This window comes from Aedes aegypti, chromosome 2 (genome assembly GCF_002204515.2).
Source record: "Aedes aegypti strain LVP_AGWG chromosome 2, AaegL5.0 Primary Assembly, whole genome shotgun sequence".
NCBI lineage: Eukaryota > Metazoa > Arthropoda > Insecta > Diptera > Culicidae > Aedes > Aedes aegypti.
Window position 1 is genome coordinate 408,034,909 of NC_035108.1, and position 26,457 is coordinate 408,061,365.

At 36.8% G+C, this 26,457-nt stretch overlaps 1 protein-coding gene across 1 annotated transcript in view; it reads right to left on the bottom strand.

Moving 5' to 3' along the window:
* The window catches only part of LOC5564848 (neural-cadherin), a 151,063-nt gene that overhangs the window by 18,989 nt on the left and 105,617 nt on the right, over positions 1 to 26,457 (bottom strand). The window contains exon 9 of the mRNA XM_021847322.1: positions 23,195 to 23,436. Coding sequence (XP_021703014.1) covers positions 23,195 to 23,436 — 242 coding nt within the window. The remainder of the gene's footprint in view (positions 1 to 23,194; positions 23,437 to 26,457) is intronic.

The window sequence follows — 26,457 nt, forward strand, 5'->3', positions numbered from 1 at the left end:
TCTGCACACAAGGAATCGCTCCTAGTAACTTAGATGAGTGAGTTCATTTTTTTTTTCGTTAAGATTCTCTCAAATGATTCCGAACGGCTTCAAATATTTTACCAGGGGTTCCCCAAGTTTTCTTGCATTTTCCTATTATTATAATATACATGGTTAGTTTTCACGAATTATTCAGTTTCCAGGAATTTTTCAAAAATTTTCCGGAAATTTCAACAAGATTTTTTTTTTTGAAAAATTATCTGGTTATTTCTACAAACATGTTTTTTTTTCTAGAAAAATGCTGAAGGAATTTCTTCAGCAGCTTTGGAGCCTACTCCCCAAACGTTACGACTTATACATATTTTTCGTACAAAAAGCGTTACGGAGGGGGTAGGGGGGGATGAGGTCAAAAGTTTTCAATTTTAGCGTTACGTTATCAATGAATGCTGCCTTCCAGAAGGATTTTTCTCAGAATTACATCGGAAATTTTCTTATCGAATTCTTCACGTGTTTTGAAGATCATCCTTCAATTTTTTTTAATAGTTTTTCTGATAGTTTTTGCACGTTACTTTACACATTATTAGTTACTAAGCCCTTTGATTTAGCCCTAAGACTAGGCTTTCCCGAAAATTCCAAAAGTGTACATTCAACATAACATCCGGAAACTCCTTCATTAGTGCACTCAGAGATTCTTACAAAAAAAAAAATCAACCAGTAGTTCACTAGGATACTCTCCCAAAAACAAGGTACATTTAAGGCCTATTTTATGGATTACACTGAGAATTCCATTTTGAGAAACTTTCCGAAAAAACAAAGAATCCCTCTAGGTTTTTACAGCATTCAGCGCGACTTCTTACAAAGACTGCGCGATTCAGCAAGTGATTTTTTATGGAATCTTCAGCAGATTGCATCAAGGATAATTCCAGGAATAAATAACTATACATATTGATGAAAGAATTCCTCCAGAAATACACAAGGATTGAAAAAAATCCTGATTTATGAGGGGATATTTTCTAACATTAGTATTTTTCCAGGATTTTATACAGAATTTTTTACCGAATCCTGAAGTTCTTCAAAGACTTCTCCAGTAATTACTATAAGGATTATTTCATTAATTAATTTATTTTTATTAATTTTGACAAAGTTGTATCAAAAAGTTTCCACAGTAATTTTTTTTTGTTATCAAATTATTTTAGTTACTTCAGAATTATTTTACCAAGTATTCACGAGATGTTTCCAGAAATTTGACCAGGAAGTCTTCAGAAGAATCTTCTAGGGATTCCTCTGCATATTTATTTACGGATTATTTCGAAGATTCATCCAGAACATCAATCAACGCTACCTAAACAGAATTTTCTAGAGATTAATTCACGAATATCTTTATATATTCCGCATGGTATTCCTTCAAATATTTTTTTTTTTTCAAAAATAATATCGAAATTTTTCCCATCTGGGATACTTTCAGGAAGTTTTAATAGGTTTTTACAAAGAATAGCTTCAGGAAATAATGAGGATTTTTTTTAAATTTGTTCAGAAACATCGAAGGTAATTCCTCCAAAGTTTTTTTCAAAGTACTTCTGAGGATTCCTGCCGTGACTTCACCATAAAATATTCAAGTGATCCTTCAAGGAAGTTAAACTAAGGTTTATTAAGAAATCAACGTAGACTTTCTTCCAGAAAATCCATGAGAGATATTCTAAGGAGTTTTTTTTTATAGATTTCTCTTGGAATTCTTTCAGGATTTTCAGTTATTTCTTCAGGGAATATTTCCGATATTTTTTCGAGTAAAACTCCAAGAATCCTAACAATTCCAAGGAATGCTGCTAGAAATTTGCCACGATATTTTTGGTATTTCTTCTAGGAAACCAGTTGCATTTTCTCAAGAGATTTCTTTAGGATCCCTTAAAAAATTTCTTAAGTGGCTTTTTTCACAATTCCTTCAGAAATTTTTTGGTTATAACTATCCAACGATTTTTTAGGAAGAATACATAAAATCCTAGGAATCAAAATACAGGAATTTATACACAGGTCCTTAGAGAACTGCAAGGATTTTTTCAAAGATCTTTCTAGTTTTCCCCCTTTTTTAAGTACATATATTTGAACTTTCTTTTTCTATCAAATCCAATAGGTGCAGCGTTTGCCAGATGTATGACAATGGCCATTTCAAAACAAACACAAAGCATCACCTTGTCACAAAAGAAACTTAATAAAAAATAGTCTATTATATAATGCAAGCAATTTTCACAAAATTCTGGCTTCAACATTTTTGGTAAGAAGGAAAAAGATAACCGACTCTCGTGTTTTCTAGGCGACATGAATAGTGCCGCTCTGGTGAGTCAAAAGCCAACTAATATGCAATGTTCTTCTAGTGACCACCAGATGTTGAGGTGTTCGTTTATGACATTCACGCGTGAAAAAAGGTACACAGCTCAAACGTGGATGTGCGACATTGCCAATCATCTCTAAATGGCATAAAATGTGAGAAAAAGAAGAAAAAAACAGCACATGAACAGTTTTAAGGGGGCAGGATCCGTCATTGATTTCGGAATTTTCGAAAGCAGTTTTTTCGTTCAAAATCAAGAAAATTTAGAGGAAAATGTGTTCACTGTATTCTATTTGCCAACCGAAACAAAGTGAACACATTTTCATTGACTAATTTTCAGTTTTGAACAGAAAAACTGCTTTTGAAGTTTCGATGATGACGATGATTACGATGACGGAGCGTTGATCGTTTAAGTATATATAAAAATTACTCAAATGTTGTGTTGTTCCAGAAAAGCCTGATGTTATGTGAGTCGAACTCACTTCTGTGTAACAATTTTTAAGCGTGGTTGTTTTGATTTCTTCCACTTTTCGTTTTTTGATTGCACGATGATTTTAATTTAGCAGAATATAATGTTTACGCGCTTTTGACTCAACAGATGGCAGTAGTGTTACTTGAATAACGTGTCGTCGACAAAATATATGGCAAAATAAAGAGTCGATCATCTTTTTCCTTTTAACCATCTTTGAAGAACATTCAAAGGAAAAGTTGTGGGTAATAATTTGAAATTCTGAAAAAAAAACACTGGAAGAATGAAGAATGATGTTATTTTTATTCTAAAATTCACAAGTGAAACTCTAATTTCCAAACATCCAAAATTATGAAAAATTTTGGAATCGTTCTGATGGGCTTCGATCCCACAACTTCCAATGGCTACACTACGCCACTTAACGGGTATTGATTCTGCAGTACCGTCGGCTAACCTGAAACCAAAGTCCATCACGACCCCACATTCTCGTTCATCTAAGGGCATCTAAGAGAGCCGAAAGAGATCTCATTTTCATCACAACTTAATATTTTTTTTTTGTAAATATTTTATAGTAAACATGCTTCATCAAACTTGTAGACTATCTGATTTGAAGCAACTTTGGCAGAAAAGATTTTTGTAGCTTTTAAATTGACCGTGTGAATAAAAATCTTCAAAACAGATTTATTGCCAAGTCTTATTTATTCCAGATTTTTCGTCAAAGTAGTCAATGAACGACTTCTAGACCATAGGAAACGCAGCCTTAAGAAATGGTTGTTGATATCTCTTTTAGACTTTTGAACTTTTTGTGATAAAAATTCTCTGTTTTAAATGGCATTTTATAAGAGTTATAAAATTAACACATCTGCAGTTTATTAAGTTTTCAGTTTAATTATGCCTTTTGAATGCCGTCAAAAAATATTTTTATGTTTGCCCCAACCAGATATATTAACAATCAAAGTAGGCATGTTTTTTTTTTAGGAAAACCAACAATTACTCCCAAACGGAAGGAGATAATAAGTTCCTTCACTCATTAATTTACGCAGTTTTCTTAGTTCTAAAAGTGGTTCTTAGACTACTTTGATGAGATATTAGAATTGAAAATGCTGGAGCCGTAAAACCAAATTTATTTGGACCACCCTTTGCCACCATTGGAAAAAAGCTCAAAATCAGTTAATTTGAGAGGTACAAAAAACTTTTACTTCAGCCATGCTGAAGGTGTCTGGGATCTTTTCGTAAAGGAAATTTCCTTGACTTCCCTGGGCATAGAGTATCATCGTGCCTACCACACGATTTACGAATGCGAAAATGGCAACTTTGGCAAAGAAAGCTCTCAGTTAATAACTGTGGAAGTGCTCATTGAAAACTAAGCTGAGAAGCAGGCTTTGTCCCAGTGAGGACGTAATGCAAAGAAGAAGAAGAAAGAAGATTTGTTACAATATTGTTATCTGAATCTGGTCGGTTATCGATTGACATCGTTTTTAGCTGAACAATTAACAATCTTATCCATTTTTAGACTCAATAAACTTGTAGGAATCCTTTGTCACTAATTTGAGCAAATCTAACAAAATTAAGGGTTTGGAAAATTTTCTAAATCCGTAGGCGAATTCCAGCGCGTATTTTCTTCGAAGAAAGGAAAATTTTCTTGCTGGTGGGGTATGGAAGAAAATTTCTTCTCTTCGAAGAAAATGTGTGCCATAATTCACCTACAGATGACCAATGATTTAAGTCAATATCAATACAAAATTTTGATATTATTTCTAATGGAGCAAAAATACTGATAACTTCCTTTGGTAAAACTACCACTTTTGAAATTGTATATCTTGTGGCACACATCAGCATAGTTTATACCAAGTCAAGCATAGGAAAATTTCCAAGGTTGTACCAGGAATTCAATCGATATACCGTAATTCGGGGTGTAGTTGATCAGTGGGGAGAAGTTGATCATTCACGTACCCACATGTATGAACTGTCAAGAAAGCTATGATTCGATTTCAATTAGCACAATTTATGTGGCGTCGTATTACCTGATGGCTGCTCTTGATGATCCTAACTTCTGTTTGACATTCAATATAATTATACTATGGAAAAACAGACTTTTTAGGAAATATTTGATGAACTGTTGAAGGGTTCTCCTCCAAACAATCGACTATTAACAAGGCTATATAAAGACATCATTTAAATAAACTGTTCCATACATTCCAGATATGTTCTGTGAATCCAGTTTTGAAATTGCATTGTGGATAAATAATCATTTTCTGAGTAAAAAATGTATTGTTTTATGCGTGAGTTGCTAATTTCAAAGAAAATTGCATACTTTTAGGCGTTTAATGTGGTGTATTCTGTAATTTACAACAATCAAATTTAAAATTGACCTATATATCATTGAGTTGTTGGATTTTTGAGACTTGATTCAGATTCAGTGACCCCAAATTTAGTGAATAGTGAATCTCTCTATCTTAGGAAACTTATCGCAATAATTGATCAACTTCACCCCGGAATCAAAAACTCCACTTTTTGATTTAAAAAAATGTTTTTATCATGAAGAAAACATTTCGTTGAAATTTTGTTTGTATAATTTGATAGACATGTACATGTAGTACATGTTTTAAAAATATTTGGAAGATAATACATATATTCTACTAGGAGTTACAGAACGGAATCGCTCTAAAGTGATCAACTTCACCCCATTTTATGGTACCCCTATAGAATGGGGTAGGTCTTGATCTGCAGCACCGATGGGAAGAATGTGTTATTTTACATTGCTCGAGGGTCGATTCGCTGAATCGGTAGGTTATAGCTCTAAACATGTTCGCCATTGCTTTCCCAGAAATGTGCACCATTCATATCCAATGGATTGTAAACGAAGGTATCGAATAACTGAATGTGTGCCATCTTTTCCGCTTTTTAATCAATTCGAATGCACCTTGAATTTCAATCAGCGATTTTACCGTTTATTTATGAATTCCGACCCGCATTTGTGTCGACGAACATGAAAACAGAACATAGTAAACTTAGAACTAAAAAACAAGCCATACTCACGTATCAGCGTACTGACACAGGCAATCAGTGAGATGATGAACCCCCTGGATGGTGTCAGAACTCCGGAGGCCAGCAGTTCCAGCTCGCAGTGCATCCCAGTGTAGCCCAGAGGGCAAACGCACTCGAACCGTTTCGGTGGGCTGTAATCCCGACAGCGGCCTCCATTTTGGCACGGATGCCATAAGCACTCGTTGCTGTTGACGCACTGGGGACCCGACTTCTGGTATCCCGTCGGGCATCTACTCGCGGCCCCCAAACCAACCAACCAACCAACCAACCAATCACAACCCCCGTGAACAATTCGAGAGCACGAGTACGACAACAAAAAGCCGACGACGACGACACAGTGGGTGATGTTCATGTGCGTGTTGTTTTTTTCAATCGGGTGGTTTGTGATGAGGGGGTGATTGGGGAATTGGTGAGTTTGTGTTTTAATGTTTTTTTTTTTGTGGTGGTGGTACAATTTCGCGGGCAAAATGAAAAAGTTTTGTATGGTGCCATAAAACGAGAAAAGAAGAAAAGAGAACGAAAAAAACATGAAACTAGCTATTCTAGGTGCTACTTACCAACCTTAAGGCTAAAGTTTTCTCATCGCAATCGCTGTTCGGTGGTTCGGTTAGTTTGAATGTTCTTTAAGTCGTCGTTTGCGTATTATGGTAACGTGGTTACAAGAGGGAGGTCTTACGTATTCATATGAATAGAAAATCTATCACGGTGTGTCCGAAGCTGTTATCAAAGAAAAAAATACCCGTCTGAAAGGGAAATGATAGTAATAATAATTTGGAAGTTTTGAGCCATTTTCAAAGATCATCTACATGCTTAATAATCCATTTCCTATATGTAGCATCATTTACCATCCAAGACCAAGTCAAACAACTAACAGGTTTGCATACAACTTAAAATGATGTGTGATCTAAATATTTTCTCTATTAATTTCAAGACATTTCGTTGGCGGAATCATAACTTAAAATGGTTTCCAAACGAACATTTTGGCTGAATAATACTTGAAATAATCACCTTTAACCTTCCTAATGCATTAAGAAAAAGTTTGTGGCTTCGTAGCCGTGCGGTTAGTGTCACCGAGGCATTTAGTCGAATCGTGCTAAGGAGCGTGGGTTCGATTCCCGCCTCAGGCCGAAAACTTTTCGTGAGGAATGTTTTCTGACTGTGCCACTGGGCGTTGCATGCTAGTCCGTTGTCTAGTGTGGTGCTTCCTTCAAAGGGCAAATAGCCCACTGGAAGCATTAACGTGTAGTGTCTTTAAAAAAAAAAAAAAGAAAAAGTTACACATTATGCATTAAGAGTCAAAAATGACCCATGACTTTAAGACGCTCTCAAAAACATATTTCTTAACCGATTTTCATTCTTTTAGCTTTATATGAAAGATATGGAACTCAAGAATGGAACCCTGGAAATTGTTTGTCAGTATGGTCATTCTGGGCACAAGGGCACAAGGGAATTTGGAACCTGTTTCAGAAGGAACTGGCGTATATCATACTCAGCATATATAGTACCATCATGCGACGGCTCAAAATACATGATTTTTCATCCAGATGTAAATAGACACCATGCCATATACCTGGCGTTACGCACCTGGTGGAACAGAGCCTGCTTCTCAGCATTTATTCACGGAGAGGTTTGCCATCTGACTATTTTTGCCTATGTATATATGCCAAGGCATGATGATATTGTATACCTGGGAAGTCGAAAAAATTTCCTCGACCGGTGGGAATCGAACCCATGCCCATTAGTTTTATCTTACTGAAAAGCTGCGCGTTTACCGCTGATGCTATATGGGTCTCTTAAACATAAAGTTATCATACTTGAATTTTATTTCATTATTACCAAATTAGTAAAAAAAATGTAATATAAGGAATCGAAATCATTCGACATAATTCTAACTTATAACTATATAACTTTTGACATCAATCGCAATTTTAAGATCTGCTCAAATAGGGCACCAGACATCCTTTTAGGAAAACCTTCAGATATTCCTTCAAGAATCACTCTCTAAATATCTCCAGAGGTTCTTCCAGAGAATTTTCCAGGAATTATTTCGAAAATTCCTTCACGCATAATCTCTACCGTAATTCGTACAGCAATTTCTTCACTATGGATTTTGCCAGAGATTGCTCGATAAGCAATTTGTCCTAGGATTCCTGCAAACAATATTTACAGGCATTTAATTTGGTTACCGGCATATCGGTCTATTTTACTTGAAGTAAGAGGGAGCATGGAGAAGAAAGCAATGCATGCTGGATGGATAGGTACCGTAAGGGAACGGCGAGAGAAATTGGATTAGATGTTGAAGAGGGCATACCATATAGAACAGTATTACTTGAAACGTCCTTCTTTTTGGCTAACGACCCCTATGGGAACGGCTTGGCGTGTTGTTCGAATAACACTACCAAGACAGCCAAGACATTTACAGGGATTCCTTTAGAGATTTCGCTAGGAGTTTCTACAAGAATGTCTTTAGTGATTACTAAAGAAAATTTTTACTGGGATTCTTCCAGGAGTTTCTACCAGAAATCCTCCAAGATCTGTTCTAGGAATTCTTTCAGGAAAGCTGAGGAATTTCTCCAGATAATTTTTAAGCTACTTTTTCTGGTATTCTTTCAGAGATTCCTTTAAAAAATCAATTCTTGCAAAGCATCTTCAAGGCAACACTTTTTTTATGAAGGGATTGTTATAGTATGTTAATGTTCATATCTTCAAGGTTTCCCCCAGGAATTTCTCTAAGAGTTACACTAGGACATTTTGTTTCAATGGTTACTCAAGATATTTATCTAGTGATTTCTTCAGAATTTTCTCTGATGATTCCTCCACGGAAACATACAAAGATATCTCCAAGTAGCCCTCTTAAGATGCTTCCAGGAATTATTCCGAAAATTTCTTCTTGGATTCCTCCCGAAATTACTCCAGGGATTCTACCATGAATTTTTACAGGTGTTTCTCAACTTACAAATTCCTCAAGAATTTCTTGGAGGAATTCTCTCAGAGTTACCACAAGGAAATTCGCGACATGAATTATTTTAATAATTTCTCCAGACTGACTGGGACTCGTTCTGAACCACCAACAGGGATTCCTCTAAGAGTTCTTCTTGAAATTCCTTCAGTGATTCTCCTATGAATTCCTGCAGGAATTAAGTCATACATTATGCTAAGAACTACTTCAGGGATTATTTTACGAAAATCTCTACAAATATTCCTCCAGTAAATGCCTTACATTGATTTTTTGTTAAATCTCTTCATGGAATCATGGATTTCTCTAGTAAAAACTCTACAGCGATTCCTGCAGGGATTTCTTCAGCTTTTTCATCAGGAATATCACAAAGGATTGCTTTAAAAAAAATCTTAATGATTTCCTCTAGAAATTGTCCAAGGATGGGCTGGTAGACAATCAACTGCACATTTTAATGAAATATGCTTTTCGTCTACGCAGTCTTTATTATATAATAAACAGCGGAGCCAAAAAGCATATTTTATGTTCCAGGGATTTTTTCATGAATACCTCTAGAGAATTCTTCTGAGAATCCCTCGATTGGCTCTTGCAAGAATTACTTCAGATATTTTGCCAGGAATTCAACCGGGGATTCTTCAAGGGATTACTCTATTTTTTTCTAGAATTACAACGCATTTATCCGCATCGACCAAGGAGTATGGGTTCGATCCCCGCTTCAGTTAGGAAAACTTTTCGTCAGGAACGTGTTTCGATTGTGAAATTGGGCCGTGGTCTGGTGTGGTGTTTCTTTCAAAGGACATAAGGTCCACTGGAAGCATTTACGTGAAGGTGTTTTTTTTTTAAGGTTTCTCCAGGGATTGCTCAAGGAATCTTTTCAGGACCTCATTTATTTTCTTTCAAACATCTTCTTGAGAAAAGGAGTTTCTAGAGGAATCTTTAAAAAATCGCAGATGAAATTCAGGATGAATTATTATTCGTTTTGATGAAATCTCTGGAGGAATTCATGGGTAAATCTATGTAGGAATTTATAGAGGATTCTCGAAGAATTGCCCGGAGGAGTTTTTGGAGACCCAGAACGAGTCTCTAAAGAAATTTGAAGAGGAATTCCTGGAAGATTACCTGCAAAAATTCTTAGAAGAATTCATGTAGCGATTTCCTGGATGCATGCCTGAGGGAATTCCTAAAGTAAACTTTTGAGGAACCCCTAAAGGAATTCAAGAAGTTATTTATTGTAGAATCCCTAGATGAATGTCTCCAGGAGAATTTCGGGAGCGATCCCGGAGGAAGTCTCAGGAATAATTCGTATAAAAATCTCGAGAAGACTACCCAAGAATATTCTGGAGAAACAAATGGAGAAATATCTGGAGTAATGCTTCAAGAAATCGTTGTATTGTAACTTGGAGGAAGCCTTAAAGACATCACTGCATAAATCCTTGTAGAAATATTCCTGGAGGAGAGTCCCCGACCAGATAGAAGAAACCAGATTATAACAGTTTTGCTCTTATATGATTTTATTATAAGACCAGTTGTTATAAAACATATACCGTTAGTAGTTGGGATAACAAATTTAACGCCAAATAAATATAGAATATAACAAATCCTATTAAAATTATACCAATATGATTACAAAACGTGTTACCGACCTGTCACAATAAAACAACATTATTGCAAATATTGTTATTGTTCCTGATTTTAGATGTTATTTACAACCAACTTACACATGCAATGTAAGAAATATAAAAAATGCCATTTAATTAATCTGATACAAAAATATGTGACAAGTTAAGAACATAACCATCTTGACAAAGTTATATGAACTTCTGTTAATTTAACAGCTTTTGTTACAATATGTCATAATCTTGTTATGTGATTCTAGACGGGTGTCTGAGAAGCCTGAGTGGCCCAAACAAAAGTTCCCTGAGGAATCGTTCGAGAAATTCCTTGAAAAATTCTAGTTAAAATTTTACTAGAGGAATCACTGGAGACATTCCCGCAGTAAGTCTTGGCGAAATCCCTGTACAAATATCCCAGCAGAAATTCCTGGAATAATCCTTGGAAAAATCCCTGGAGGAACTTCTGGCAATATTCCTGATGGAATTGCTGGTATTTCTGGAGTTCTCTCGGAAACGGTCTGGTAGCGAACAAAATTTGTTTCTTGGAGAAATCTCAGGGTAACCGCTTGTGGAACCCATGGAATCGCTGTAAGGATTACAGTAGAGATTATCTTGGATCTTATGGCTCCTGCACATAAGGCTGCAGCACGTGCACAGAATGCAATCAGTGGATTACAACAAAATTGTATCACAATTATATCAAGATTTGTTACAAATATCAAATTTTATTTCATTTTTGTTCATGCACGTTGAGTTGTAACAATGTCCTTACATAATTAAAACAAAATCAGTTATAATAACAAAGGCTATTTCAAATGTGTTTGAATTTATAACATAATTATTAAACAAATCGTGATTAAAAATCTGAGGGAAGTTACTTATACATGTGCGCTTTTATTCATGTAAAAACCAACAAATTTTGTTATAATTAAGTTATGAATAATGACAAACTGAGTTATGTTTTTTTTTTTTATTTGAAATATAATAAGTTACATTTTTGTATAAATTATAGTATATTTTGTTTCAATTTTGTTTATTATAGAGGAAATTGTATTGATTTTTTTTTTTATTTTATCTACTACCGACCAATGGATTACAACAATATTGTAGCACAATTATATCAAGATTTATCACAAATATCAAATTTTGTTTCATTTTTGCTAGAAGTACTTTGAATTCATGGAAGACATTTAAACATAACACAGTGTAACAAAAATGACATGTTTGCGTGTCTCAAGGATCAAATTATGTATCTCTAGTACATTTGGGATTGCTGAATCTGATGCCATTCTCAGAAATGTTTCAGCACGTCACAAGTTTTAGCTACAGGTCAACAAATTTGCATAAAACACTGGTTTTATTGATGTTTACATAAAATTTAAAGTATAATTTATCAAAATTTGTTGTGGTCTAATCTACCAAACATGCAAAATAGGACTTAAACTTTCATTTTAGATATAATTTGGTTGAAATTGCTCGATTAAATTTAGATTAAACCGATTTTTCAACATGCTTTCTGTCTCCATACTAAATTCTTCGTTTCTTTTATATAGGAAAATACATTACTCTTTCAAAGCACCTTAAACTAACTTTTTTGCATCGAAAGTAGTATAAACTTTGTTGATAAGTATTTTTATACACAAAGCTTGAATTCCGTGGCAAATTAAGCAAATATATTGCCTTACAAGCTGACAAACTTGCATGCAAGTTGGCTAAAATAGTCAATTTAATCATTTTCAAAAGCCAATATCTCAAAAATTAGACGTGCTATGATATTTTTGAAAACGGCAATGGATTCAAAACCTCTTAATTGAGTGTATAGCGGTATTTTGGTGCTTGAGGCAAAAACGTGTTCCGCAGTGTAATTAAAATAAAACCATATTAACAAAAGCTGCTTCAAATTTGTTACTAGTTAGAACATAATTATAACACATTTTTCATAAAATTTGTGAGAGCAATTGCTTATAACAAATTTTGCTATAATTCAGTAATGGAAAATAACAAAATGAGTTATATTTGGGTTTGATTCGAAACATAATGAGTTACACTTTTGTTTGAATTATTACATATTTTGTTTCAGTTTAGTTTAGTTTAGAGTAAATTGTGTTATAATTTTTATTATTTTAACTACTAATCATTAAAAATTATAACATACTTTTTTTAGAAAAAAACGCGCAAACGGAATAGCAAAATCTGTTCCAACTCTGTTGTAATCCACTGGTCAGGTTACTCTAGCTTTTACTGTATACCTCCCTTGTTCTCTGGTCCGTTCAAAATCCAGTTATGCTGAGTTGACTGTATAATCATTTTTTTTCTAATTTGGCCGTAACGGAAATGATATTCTAATATGATATTTTTATGTTTGGGAAGCCCAGCGGTAAACACGCAGCTTCTCAGCTAGACCAAACTATGGGGCATGGGTTCGAATCCGGACGAGGATCTTTCCGGGTTGGAAATTTTTTCGACTTCCCAGGCATACAATATCATCGTGCTTGCCAAGCGATATACATAGGCAAAAATAGCAAGATGACAAACCTCTCCGTTAATAAATGCTGAAAAGCAGGCTCTGTTCCACTAGGTGCGTAACGTCAGGTAAATGGCATGGTGTCCATTTACATCTGGATGAAAAATCATCTATTTTGAGCCGTCGCATGATGGTACTATATGATGGTCTGAAAATGTCCACATCACACCCTAGTGGAACCGGTTCCGGAATACTCCGAAATACCGGCCAAATCTAAATGTTGGTCCTCTTGGTGCTCTTGTAAATCGGAATGAAAAACCATGAAATTTGAACCGTCGTTATATACATGTGTATGAACTGCTGAATATGATATACGCCAGTTCCTTCTGAAACAGGTTGCAGGTTCCCTTGTGCCCTTGTGCCCAGAATGGCCATACTGAAACAATTTCCAGGGTTACATTCTTGAGTTCCATATCTTTCATATAAAGCTAAAAGAACGAAAATCGGTAAAGAAATGAATTTTTGAGAGTGTTTTAAAGCCATGGGTCATTTTTGACCCTTAATGCATAATGTGTCACTTTTTTGTAGCGCCGCTCCTAGAGGTCGCTGAAAGCTTCTTTTAGCACGAAAATGTTCGTTTTCAAAAGTTAGGAAAAGTCAGAAAATTTCAGATTTATATCTCTTTTCTCTACAAAGTTACAGCTTATTTACCGTGCCGATTGGCCAAAAATGACCCCAATGCACAAGAAAGGTTAACGGTTCAAGAATCGATTATCGTAATCATTGTCATCATCACAATTTCAAAAGCAGCTTATCTGTTCAAAACTGAAAATATTGATGAAATTATTCATGTATTCGTCAAAAACCTAGAAGCATCATATGAAAATATCTCTAAAAATATCTTCATCAGTTTTTGTAGGAGTTTCTTCAAGAATTTATTCAAGAACCATTCCACAAATTGCTTAAATTCCCTTTAAGATTTCTTTAAGGATTTTAAGTGGAAGGAATTAGTGGCTCCACATTATGGTGCAGATGAATCAAAGCCAAACTGTAATTTTCAAGAGCGCAGATCTGGAACACACATCCGATTAAGCTGAAAACTGTTGGAGAGCAGATTCATCACACACCCTGCAGTGGAGATGTCTTGGGTATGAATTGTATAGGTAGTTTAAATAGATTGTAAATATGAAGATGTATACCCAGACATGAAATAAAAGAGAGGAGCTGGCTGGTATCGATATCAGTCAGTACCCGAGGAGGAACAAATAACTCCCCAATAACTTATGCATACCATTTTTTGGTATCATATCAAAATTAGGTATTCTTCAGTTGTCAATACCTCAATTTGGTATTATAATGGTATTGAAAAAAATCTTTAAAACAATTAAAAATACTTCATTGAGGTATTAAACAGCTATTTAGGTCTGCTTGAGGTATTTTACCTCTTATGCAGGGCTCATTCATACCTCATCCAGGTTGTAAGTATTGGAAATTATCTGGTATGGAATACCTCAATTTGGTATTTAGTATTTATTTTCTTCTGCTCGGGTAGCCTGCGGTATGGAGGAATAGCCTTGTTTAGTAGTCTTTCATTTGAACAAAAACTTGATCGATTTAAATAAAGCCTCGAGCTGTTTAGTGGAATACTTATAAATAGATGAAATATCGAATTTAGTACTACCGTTTTGAATCATATTACGGATACTTAAGGCCTCAGTTTATAACTCATCAGAAAGCATATAAAATAAATCATTCTGTATGATTCCTCCATATTATCGTGCCTTCAAAACAGTATACTTTCGAATGATGGGTGAAGATTTTGATTCCACAACAAGAATAATATGAATTGAGTTGTCCGTAATATGAATCAAAACGGTATACCATTTAATTCCACTAGAAATTGTATCCTTTGACAGATACGCATATTTCAACCTCAACTGTAAGGCCGTCTCCAGTGCCTAGTACACGACATTGAAAATGGCCTTACAGTTGAGGTCGAAATACGCGTATCTGTCAAAGGATACAAACTGGAATTGCAGTGGAATTCTATGGCACAGTACCAGTGAACCAAAATGTACCGTCAAAAACTGTAGTGAGCGTGACAATCACACATAGACTACCATGACTTTCATGCAACAAAAACTTTCATGTGATACTGAAAATAAAAGTCATGCGTGACTGTGACTATTTTTTGGTCAGCAATAAATGTATCATGATTGTAATGAATTACTGTAGTAGACGTTAATCTGTATTATCATAATGTGCCACTCACAATGTGCACCGATTGGAATATGTTTCTCTTTTCATTCTTGTATCAACCAGCCGCACCAGCTTGAGGGCTGTCCATAACTCACGGGTTATTTTTCTATTTTTAGACTCCTCTTCCTTCGTCGGTCGGTTTTTCGTCTTAACAAAAAAAATGTGCCGATCGGGATCTTTGGTCAAACAAACTACCCCCGCCCTTCTCCCCCCATGGATGACCACGTTGTTTATGGACAGCACCTTGTGCGAGAACGGCTCGAAGCAGAAATCTATGAATAAAGAGGGTAGAAGCAAACCTAAACAACCCTGGTGCTCCGTTTGTGCCACTTTTTGTTGCTTCCAATGAACGCCCTCTCCTCCAATGGACCAATGCACGAGTTCAGTCGTTGACGTTTGAGCGTTACCATGGTAGCTAGTGAATACGGCACCGCTCAAATGTCAAATTAGTGAACTCGTGCAAAGGTCCATGGACCAATGCACGAGTTCACTAATTTGACTTTTGAGAGGTGCCGAATTCACTCGTTGCCATGGTCACGAAAAAAACACGGGACCGCTCAAACGTCAAATAGTGTACTCGTGCATCGGTCCATTGTGCAGCAGTGAAAACGCAGCTGTGTTGAAGTGGCGATTTGGATCAGAAGCAAACGAATGAAGAGTTGTCACTACGATCGCAGCTGCGTCGTAATTGTTTTTTACATTCATTTCGCATTCCCGTCATCCACAACAGCATAACGTTCATGGGAGGCTGAAAAGAATTGCACGCTACTCTTATCCATGTCAGGTAATACATTCATAGCTGCAGTAGGAATGTATCAGTAGCAACCTGAATGTCACAAATGAATGTTTTGAAACCTCTTGCATGTGAATGTAACAGCAATGCGACAATAGCATCAAAAATGTATTATACGCTTCACTGGTTACCACCTAATTCTCCAGATTTGTGCAATTGAAATGTTTAAGTTTAGCTTTGATTCATCTTCCCCTTAACTACTAAAGATGTCTGAATGAGCGCCAAGTATCCCTTCAAGAATTATTCCAAGGATTTTCTTGCAGACAAATTTCAATCCGTTTCTTTAAGGATAATCCAGTCATCTCTAGTTCTTTGAGTTCTTCCGCGGATTCTGCCAGAAAACTCCAGCAATTCCACCAAGATTGTTTCTTAGCTATGATTTTAGATTCCTCCCTCGACACTTTCTATCATACTTTTTTAAATAATGCTCAAAAGAGATTTCCGAGGATTTCCATTCCATTCATAATTCCTAAAAAGATTCTTTAGGAATTTCTTCAACGCAAACTTGTTCCATTAACAATTTCTGCTAATGTAAAATAGCTTCTTATACAGCTTATCGTTCTATGAACTTCCACAGTTATTTATGTAAAGCTTTTTGAAAAAGCTGCAATTTTGTATAGCAGGCAAGACGTTGTAATGCCTGTAAAATCTCATGACTTAAAGCTCTTGCACGATCACATCCTGCATATGTTATGCTAGTCCATTAGCGTAAGTTGAACTCAAATTTAGAGGGGGCTTGATCCATTTGATAAAAAAATCCCTTAGGTAAGGTACATACATAGCAATGTAGTTCAAATTTTCTAGGGGGGCTTGAACTTTTCTTAGTGTCTCAGTTGCAGTAGAGTCGTAACGCAAAGAGAAAATAAAAAGAAAAATCTATTAAAATCAATACGGGTTCACTAAGGTGTCACGTTATGCTCACTTTACGGAAAAAACGCAGAACGGGTAGGTGAGCAGTGGTTCAAAACGGTGAACAGAATCTGTTCATGCACTACCAGTGATGGAAAGTGGCAGCCATGTCTGCTGAACCACAATAAAAAACAAAGCAAAATGCTCGCGAGCATCAGAGTGCTGATTTATTCACATCTGTCGTACTCGCGAGTAAATAAAGCTAAAGTGATTAGTGAAATCGGACCTGTTCAAAATCAATTTCGCTTTCGGGCAAAATGCTTCTGAATCCCTTCGATTTTCTGGTTTTCGAGGGGTTGACCACAAACTGATAGTTCATTGTCACTGTTCGCGAGTCATGTCATGTTTGTTTTTTTCGTTGATTTACACTCGTGAGGTGCTTCGTAATGCGAACATTTCCATCACTGTGCACTATAGAAAATGCTACTGCAACGGTGATTCCTTTTGTGCGATTGCTTTCTTGCATACTTCACCCACGATCGCCCGAATACGAATACTGTAGAGTACATTGTATTATTTTATTTTGACATGTACTCACGCATCAGATTCCCCGTGCTATTTCTACAATAACACAATGTATCGATCAATTTTCTCAATATTGTCGTACATTAGTTTGTAAACTATCTATTACAATCATAATCGATCAAATTATTTGAAAAAGTTATTAACGGGAAAAGAACGATTGCGAACATACTTTGCTCATCCAGCAATCATGCTCTTTTTACATTTGTTTTGTTCTGGTTCTCTGATGTAAGAATCTGTGAGCAAATCGGTCGCTGTTGGTTCGTCAGCGTGTGAGCGTGGTTCGTGCTTAAAGTTGATTCATTTTGCGTAAACGACATGATGTTTTCCATCACTGCCGTTTTGTTTAAACAGTAATGTCAAGAATAATTCTAATACGGTCGCACCTGTTCCTTGCATGCTCTATCTCTTTCTCTCTTTTTTATAATTTCGTCCACACTGATATCAGCACGGTTAATTTACGTTTCAGCATAATCCGGGTCAGGTAATAATGACTACTGATTGGTTTAAGAAAAAGTGTTGTCAACAAGTATTATAATACAGTCGCACCTCTGCGTAGAGTACTCTAATTTCATCTCTCACGTTTTCGCTGATATTCGGCAGCGCTTGCCTTAAACAATCACAACACGAGTTATCAAACGAACGTCAGAAAAAAATGTCAATTGAATGCCTCTATTACGATAGCTTCTCTAGGAAACGTTACGGTTTTGTTTGTTTCTGCCATTTTTGGTAATAGGCACTGCTTTCACTGTAGGGTGCAGAGCTATTTGGGCATTTCCAAAATTCACTTCGGCATGGAGGTTTTATCGACCGAATTGTTTGAAACTTTGCAACAAGAATTACTGCCACTGCCGAAGTGAATCAAAAGTGCCAAGAATAGGATCCAGCTCCCTATGTGTGTCACATTCGAGATAACAAACAAGATCAAACTATTAATATTGTTCATGATCCTATATGTCTAAATTCTATGCAAATGTCATCGTGCCAGGCGACATTCAATTGTGTTTTTGTGTTTCTGGATGTCCATTCTAGTGCTCCTGCTGTGTGTGAGAGGTGACGGTAGCGAATGAATGCAGAAAAACAAGTTCTGATCATGACAACAAAACGAACGTCGCGCAAAGTGTCAAATGTTTACATCACTGCTCTCAGTTTAAAATTCAGTCCATACTATTGGCAGCACGGTTAGTTTCAGTTTGAGTATCATCCAGACCAGGCAGTAATGTTTGTAAACAAAACGGCCAGCAAGCTAAAAATGGCCTCCCAGCCACTTTCGTCAAGTGAGATCACCTTACTCTGACCACAGAGTACAATGATCACACCTTGTCTAAAACTGGGAAATGTTGAAAGAAAGGCTGAAAACGTTTGCGAGGAGAAAAACATAAATTTGAGGTTCATTCTCTCATAAAAAATCCTACATGTTGAAAAATACAAAGGAAAAAATCTGTTTCAGTATAACGAAACGAAGATAAAAAATCGAGTTACATTATATCGAGTTATTACTGAATTTCCGTGAATCTGTCTATAAAAAAAAAGTCTATTTCATCGGCTTTCTTCAATCAAATGACATGGCACTTTATCTGACAATTTATTAAATGGAAGCCAAACCAGTTGGGATGTTGAGATGTTGGACCTGTTTTATTGATTTCATATTAGTTGCATACAACACTCCTAGGGGGCGGTCCATTAATTACGTAAGACAATTTTCGGGGTTTTTCAACCCCCCTTCCCCATGGTAAGATTTTTTGTATGAAAATCTAAAATAAATAATATGACGCGTAAGAATTCTCAGACCCCCCCCTCCCCCCATGAACCCTAACGTAATTAATGGACGGCCCCTAGTGTGTTTATCACCATTTCTTGCGTCCCTGACCTATTTTGAAAATCAAATTTTCGTGATCTTTTGGTTTACATAATTTTCAGCTGGTTTGAATAAAATTTTGACACAACACCACAAAATTATTAAAGTTTCTAGGCATGTACTAAGAACCTCAGTCGGACGGACGGATCCGGATTTATAAGGATGTTCCGTGGGGTCTGCCCTGAGGACATTTGAGACATTTCCATATTTATTCTGCACGGATCAACCAGAACTACGGTGTTTGTGACTGAAGCATAAATCATTGGTATATTCAGACTTCTCCAAATCATTGGAGAATCATTCTGTCCAGTTTCGGATTCCCAGAAATCGGTTCTCATTTCTATCGTGCTACACATGACAAGTATCATGTGTAGATAAGTAGTATGCATATAAGATATCATATGCAAATTTAGTAATTTCTTGCAACATTGGGACATTTACAAGTACCTCCGGAATGTTCTGGAAACGATTCAGGGACCCTGAAGGAAGACAACAATTTCATGGTTGCAACCCATATCATGAGATATATTAATCTTCAAGATTTTTCGCTGGGATTATAATATGATGCAAATTAGGTGATTTACAAGTACTTCCAGGATGCTTTTGAACCAATTCTGATACCCTGGAGAAAAATGTTTTTCTCCAGTGTCACGGAATCTGCTCCAGAACATTTTGAAAGTACTTGTAATTAACTTTATGTTGCAATGGATTTCCAGATTCCCGGAATCGGCTCCTGAAAATCGCTTAAGTACTTGTATTGTTCTTATGTTACAATTAATTATTCAGTATGCATACTCCCAGATCTCGAAGAATGATGTGTAACATAATATAAATTTCAATCTTAAAATTGTTGCCTTTGGACAGACCCCACGGAAGATCCGTATAAATCCGGAACCGACCGTCGTCCGACTGAGGTTCCCAGTACAGGTCACGAAACTTGAATAGTGTTGTAGTGTTGTGCCAAAATTTTATTCAAATCGGCTGAAAATTATGAAAATTAGAGCCAAAAGATTATTAAAATTTGGTTGTAAAAATAAGTATGGGACGCAAAGGTTAATAATACATTATTCCAAAATTTGATCATGAAACTTTCAACTCTAGCATCTATAGAGTTTGAAAATATTTTGATTAGGCAAAGCTCAAACTTATAAGTCGAAGCTATTCGCATAATGCATGGAAAGCTTGTATTAATGTATCACTTGTAAAAATAAAACAACTTCTTATAAATGCATCCGAGAAGGTATCGAACGTGATTGTTTTATATTATGTTTGTTAAGACTATAGCGGTCATGCGACTCAAAGGTAAAGGGAGTCTCTAGAAGAATTTTGCAAATGATGGAAATAGATATCCCAGTCTTCGCAAGGGAGCGGCAAGATTGAAATTTTATTAGCATGGTGAAAATTGAGCAAGGCATTGAGCAGCAGCCACACAGGATGTGTTGGTAGCAAAGCCTAAAGCTTTGAGCCAACTCTTCTCCAGTAGAGAAGCTAGGTAGAATACAGGACGCTTCGACGCGTACTGACTTTAGAATGGCTTGCTCAATTTTCACCACCTAATAAAATTTTAATCTTGTCGCTCCCTTGCGAGGCCTATTTATTCCATCATTTGCAATCATTTCCATCATTTGCAAAAATCTTTTATAGACTCCTTTTACCTTTGAGTCGCATGACCGCTATAGCCATAACAAAAAGAATTCTTATGAATACTACTAGCCATTTCAAAATTACATGATATCTTATTCAAACATTTTATATACTTTAACGAGTTTTCAGTTTACTTTAACCTTTTACTTATCTTAGGGCCGATTTCTTCACCTTAGCTTAAGCCGTAAACCACGTTTACCCATACGATTAAACCAGGTTTAAGGCCTAAGCGGTGGTGAAGAAACCGCTTATTAGAGTGGAAATTATCGAACATTAAAATCATAGACATGCTTTATGCTTTGAAATAGTAAAAAGTTAACGACTGCTTTGGTCAACCTTTCTCTTTTTGGTAGCATGGTTGAGAAGATCAACATGAGCAGATAAATGCAGGACAAGTAAAGAACTATGGAAATATGGTCAATGTTCCGTTTTTCTGTTATCCATATCATAGTTATAAAATATTTGTAATATATCAATATGTTTCGATACCTTGGATTCTAAGTTTTGTTTATAATTCTGACATCTTCAGATTTACAAAAAACAAAGTGTGGTTGCCATTATTGCAGTCGAAATAAGAGCTATCGGTGAAAAGTGTCGAATTCAGCAGCTCAATATTTTAGTTTGATGCACACCTTTTTTGACCTTTTCTTTGGTCACTCTGAGCACTGATTTCGAATTAAAAAAAATGCTTGTAGATTGGCTTAGAACTTTAAAACACGAAAAGGTGCCAATATATGTTGTCTTTTGAAATTCGATTGAGTATTTTAATTTGAAATATACGTATGAATGAAGTATTCAAATAAATGTCATGGAATTATGTTAGGGTAGATGTACCAAAAGTGGAGGTACTAAGCATGATTGAACTTCATTTAACCGCCCAAATTCAAAAACCGCAATTGATATACATGTTAATGTTGTAACGGGAAGTAACAACCATTGACTTGATGAGAAAAATAATTTCATCACAGTACTCCACGGCATGTCAGTGAAAAATAATACCTCCACTATTAATACACTGTTCCTTTAGTTGCGGTATATTTTTAATTTGTATTCCTATAGTTGCGGTATCCGTTGTTTTCTTATGGGATCCTTCACTATAGGAACACTTTACCGCAACTATTGGTACAAGTAAGAAAACTTTTAGCAATTTTAGTGAGATTTCATCAATCTTAAAGCAATTTGAACGCTTTTTTCAACTATTCCGTGTATCAACAAACCAATACGTCTATTGGTAGTGCTGGTTCTGTGGCAAATGTAATAAAATCAGTGAAAACGGCACTACTGCAACTATAGGAACACCCACAACTAAGGGAACACTTACCCTAAACACATTAACCACTGTTACTTGAAATATAATCCATGAAATACCCTAAAATTCACAGAGAATATACTTTTATAGTACATTTTTTCGGATGCATAATGGAACCTGAAGGGTATTTAATTCGTTTAGGATCTATAAATGATGCACAGCACAAGATTTTTTTTTTATAAACATAGAAATATCTCTTCAAATGGCGCAACAACTTCACATCAATATTACCTTCATTTCCTTCGATGAAACAATTTAAACCAAAGATAGGATGCTTGAATTCCATTTCTTTCGAGTGATGGAATCAGAATGAATTGTATTTTCTGTTTCTTTCATAACGGTTTCGAACACACCGTGAACTACAGTTAAAAAATGATAATCAGATTAGAGATGGTCGGGTCTCGGGTTTTCAAACCCGAAACCCGACCCGAACCCGAACCCGACGGGTTCGGGTCGGGTTCGGGTTTGAAAATTTTATTTTTTTCGGGTTCGGGTTCGGGTCGGGTTTGACGGCTACAACATTATCGGGTACGGGTCGGGTTCGGGCTTGAAAAAAGTCGGGTTTAGTCGGGTTTGAGTCGGGTTTGGTGAGAATGGTGAAACGAGTAACAACCTAAAAGCTTCCCAATGCATCAGAAACGATGAATTTATAATCTTTTAAAACTCGGGTCCTATTCGGGTTTTTCTTAGAATTTTTTTCGGGTTTCGGGTCGGGTTCGGGTTTGAACAGCGGAAATTTTTCGGGTTCGGGTCGGGTCCGGGTTTGCTTTTCAATTACAGTCTCGGGTTCGGGTCGGGTCCGGGTTTTAAGAAATAAAATAAGTCGGGTACGGGTCGGGTTCGGGTTTGAAAAATGTGAAACCCGACCATCTCTAAATCAGATACAGCAGCGGTGAAAATCATGCAAATACAGTGCTATGAAACTACAATCAGCTATGACTACACGATACAGGTTATATACAACTCAAAAATGATTCAATAACCCAGAGAGCAGCAACCAGAGAGAAGCTCAAGAAATCGGCTGAAAATAAGAACTAGAAATGCTCACTCAATATGATTAGCAGACACACAAGAATGGCAGCCAGGGCGCCCATGCTCAGCTTCAGCGTTTGGCCCTCCTGGATGAGTTCGCAATTCTCGCCCCAGAATCCGTCCGGGCAGTCGCACCGGTACCGCAGCTTTGGCTCCTGATTGACGCAGATGCCACCGTTCAGACAGGGCAAATCCAAACACTCGTTCCGGTCCATGCAACCTTTGCCGTCCGGCGACATGACCCGGCCTTCGCCGCAACTGTTATCGAAAGGTCGTTAGTTGGGGTTAGATGGGGAGTTAGACGACGTTGTTAGATTTAGATAGATATACGCGAACGTGTTGTATCGTGTTGTTAGATGAATGAGCGGCCAAACCAAACCACAGTTAGATGATACGGTGAAAACGATGCAAGATGGATAGACGATAGAGATAATGATGTTTGTGGGAAAATCAATGATTGCATTATGGGACTAGGTGGAGGAGAAAAGTTGGGGATTTCATTGGAATTTCTGGATGTAGGCTCCGTCTTACGCTCCGCAGACTCCATTCCAGTCGGAAGACAACTTTAAAAGTGCAGTGTAATCGTTGGGATCATTTATTTTTCTTTATTCAAAAAGTAGCATCCCCTCCAAGCTACGGATCATATACTGTTATGGATCATACAAATAATTTTCTATCATGTGTTGCAGTTTTTGACAGATGTTGAGTTGGTATTATATAAAAACCATCTTTTGCGTTATGCATCAGAGCAGCAATTCATTTTAATATTACATATAAAATAGAAAACGAGAACAATTCTTATTGCAGAGGTTTCTTCAAGTGTAAACTATCTGAAAATCGCTTTATTATTGATATAAATCTTCGAGCTGTTTAGTAGAATACCTATAAGTAGATGAAAAAACCGAATTTAGTACTATACCATTTAATTCCACTAGAGTTTGTATCCTTTGACAGATACGCGTATTTTGACCTCAACTGTAAGGCCATCTTCAGTGTCGTGTACTAGACTCGACTTAGTCTACAGAAAATTCCAGAAATCTTCTACAGGAACTCCTATAGGAACTTCCGGTGGAACTTATATAGGAACTCCCAGAGGAACTTCTGAATGAACTCCTACAGGAATTTGTGGAGGAACTCTGGAGGAACTCCTGGAACATCCGAAGGGACTCCTTCACAAACTTCCACAGGAACTCCTACATATACTTCCAAATGATCTCTTATAGGAACTTTCAGAAAACTTGTACAGGATATCAGACAGGAACTCCTACAGCAACTTTCAGAAGAAATCTTAAAGAAACTTCCGGAGGAATTCCAGCTTTGGGAATACTTCGGCAAATACCCTTTGACGAACTTCTAAAGCAACTCTCAGGGGAACTTCCAGATGAAATCTTAGCGGAACACAAAAAAGATTTCCGAAGGAACTTCTACATGAACTTTAGGAGAGTTTCCTTGCGGAACTTCCACAGTAAATGTTAGGGAAACTTCTGGACAAATTCCCAAAGAAGCATCCGAATTAACTCCTTAAAGAGTTTCCGGAGGAACTTGGGAAGGAACTCCTACAGAAACTTTGAGAGGAACTTCCACATGAAATAACTTCCGAGGAACTTCCGAAAGAACTTTGAGAAAACTATCCGAAAGAACTTCAAGAGGAACTTCCGGAAGATCTCGTAGATAAACGTTTCGGTAGAATCTATGGAAGATCTCCTGAAACTTCCGAAGGAACTCCTTCGGGAACATCCAGAGTAACTTCTACAGGAAGTTCCAGAAATAATCTAAAGGAACTCTTTCAGAAACTTCCGGGGGAACTCCTATACGAACTTTCAGAGGAACTCTTGCAAGAACTTCCAGTGGAACTCCTACATCAACTTTCAAAATAAATCTTAAAGAAACTTCCTACATTTCTACAGAAACATTGAGAGGAACTTCCGCTAGAAATATAAGAGGAACTTCCGAAAGAACTTTGAAAAAAAATTCCGGAGGATCTTCAAGAAGAATTTCCGCAAGATCTTATAGATAAGCTTTCAGGATAAACTCTACCACAACTTCCAGAAAAACTTCTAGTGGATCTTCCGGGAAAATCCAAGAGGATCTTTCGGGAGAACTCTTATGAAGGAATCTCAAAATATGGATTCCTATAGGAACTTCCGGGGGAACTTCTACAGTAACTTCCGGAGCAATTCCTACAAGAACTTCTGGAGGAACTCAAACAGAAACTTCCAGATGAACTCATACAGCAACTTTCGGAGGAACTGCTACAGGAACTTCCGGAGGAACTTCTGCAGTAACTTTTTGCGGAACTTCCCAATGAACTCCTGCAGGAATTTCCGGTAGAACTTATGGAGAAACTATGAAGGATCTCCTGAAACTTCCGAAGGAACTCCTCCGGGAACTTCTAAAGGAACTCCTACAGGAATTTCCAGAGGAACGCATACAGGAAGTTCTAGAAATTTCTTTACAGGAACTTCTGGAGAACTCCTATAGGAACTTCCGGAGGAACTTCTATAGGAACTTCTGAATGAACTTTTTCAAGAATTTCCGGTAGAGTTTATGGTGGAACTCTGGAGTACTTCCTGGAACTTCCGAAGGAACCCCTCCGGTAATTTCCAGAAGAACTCTTACAGGAACGACTACAGGAACTTCCAGGAAACTTCTACAAGAACTCGTACAGGAGCTTCCGGAGGAACTTTTATGGGAACTTTCGGAGGAACTTCTGCAGTTACTTCTTGAGGAACTTCCGAATCAACTTCTACAGGAATTTTCGGTAGAACCTATGGAAAAACTTTGGAGGATATCCTGGAACTTCTGAAGGTATTCCTTCAAAAACTTCCAGAGGAACTCCTACAAGAACTTCCAAAGGAACTTTCAGAGGAACGCCTACAGAAACTTCCAGAAAACGTCCACAGGAACTTTCAAAGGAACTGCCGGAGGAACTCCTATAGGAACTTCCAGAGAAGCTCCTATAGGAACTTCCAGAGGAGGTCTTGCAGGATCTTCCGGAGGAATTCGTACAGGAACTTCATCATACTGCTGTACAATTTTGATTCCCAGATAAGGAAATATTTCGAAGAACTCATATAGAGGAACTTTTAGATGAATTTCTACAGGAACTTCTGGGGGAACGTCTACAGTAACTTCTGGAGGAACTCATATAGAAACTTCCGGATGAACTCATATAGGAACTTTCATAGGAACTGCTACAGGAACTTCCAGAGGAACTTCTGCAGTAACTTTCGGAGGAGATTTACCAGTAATTTCTTGAGGTTCCAGTAGAACAAATGG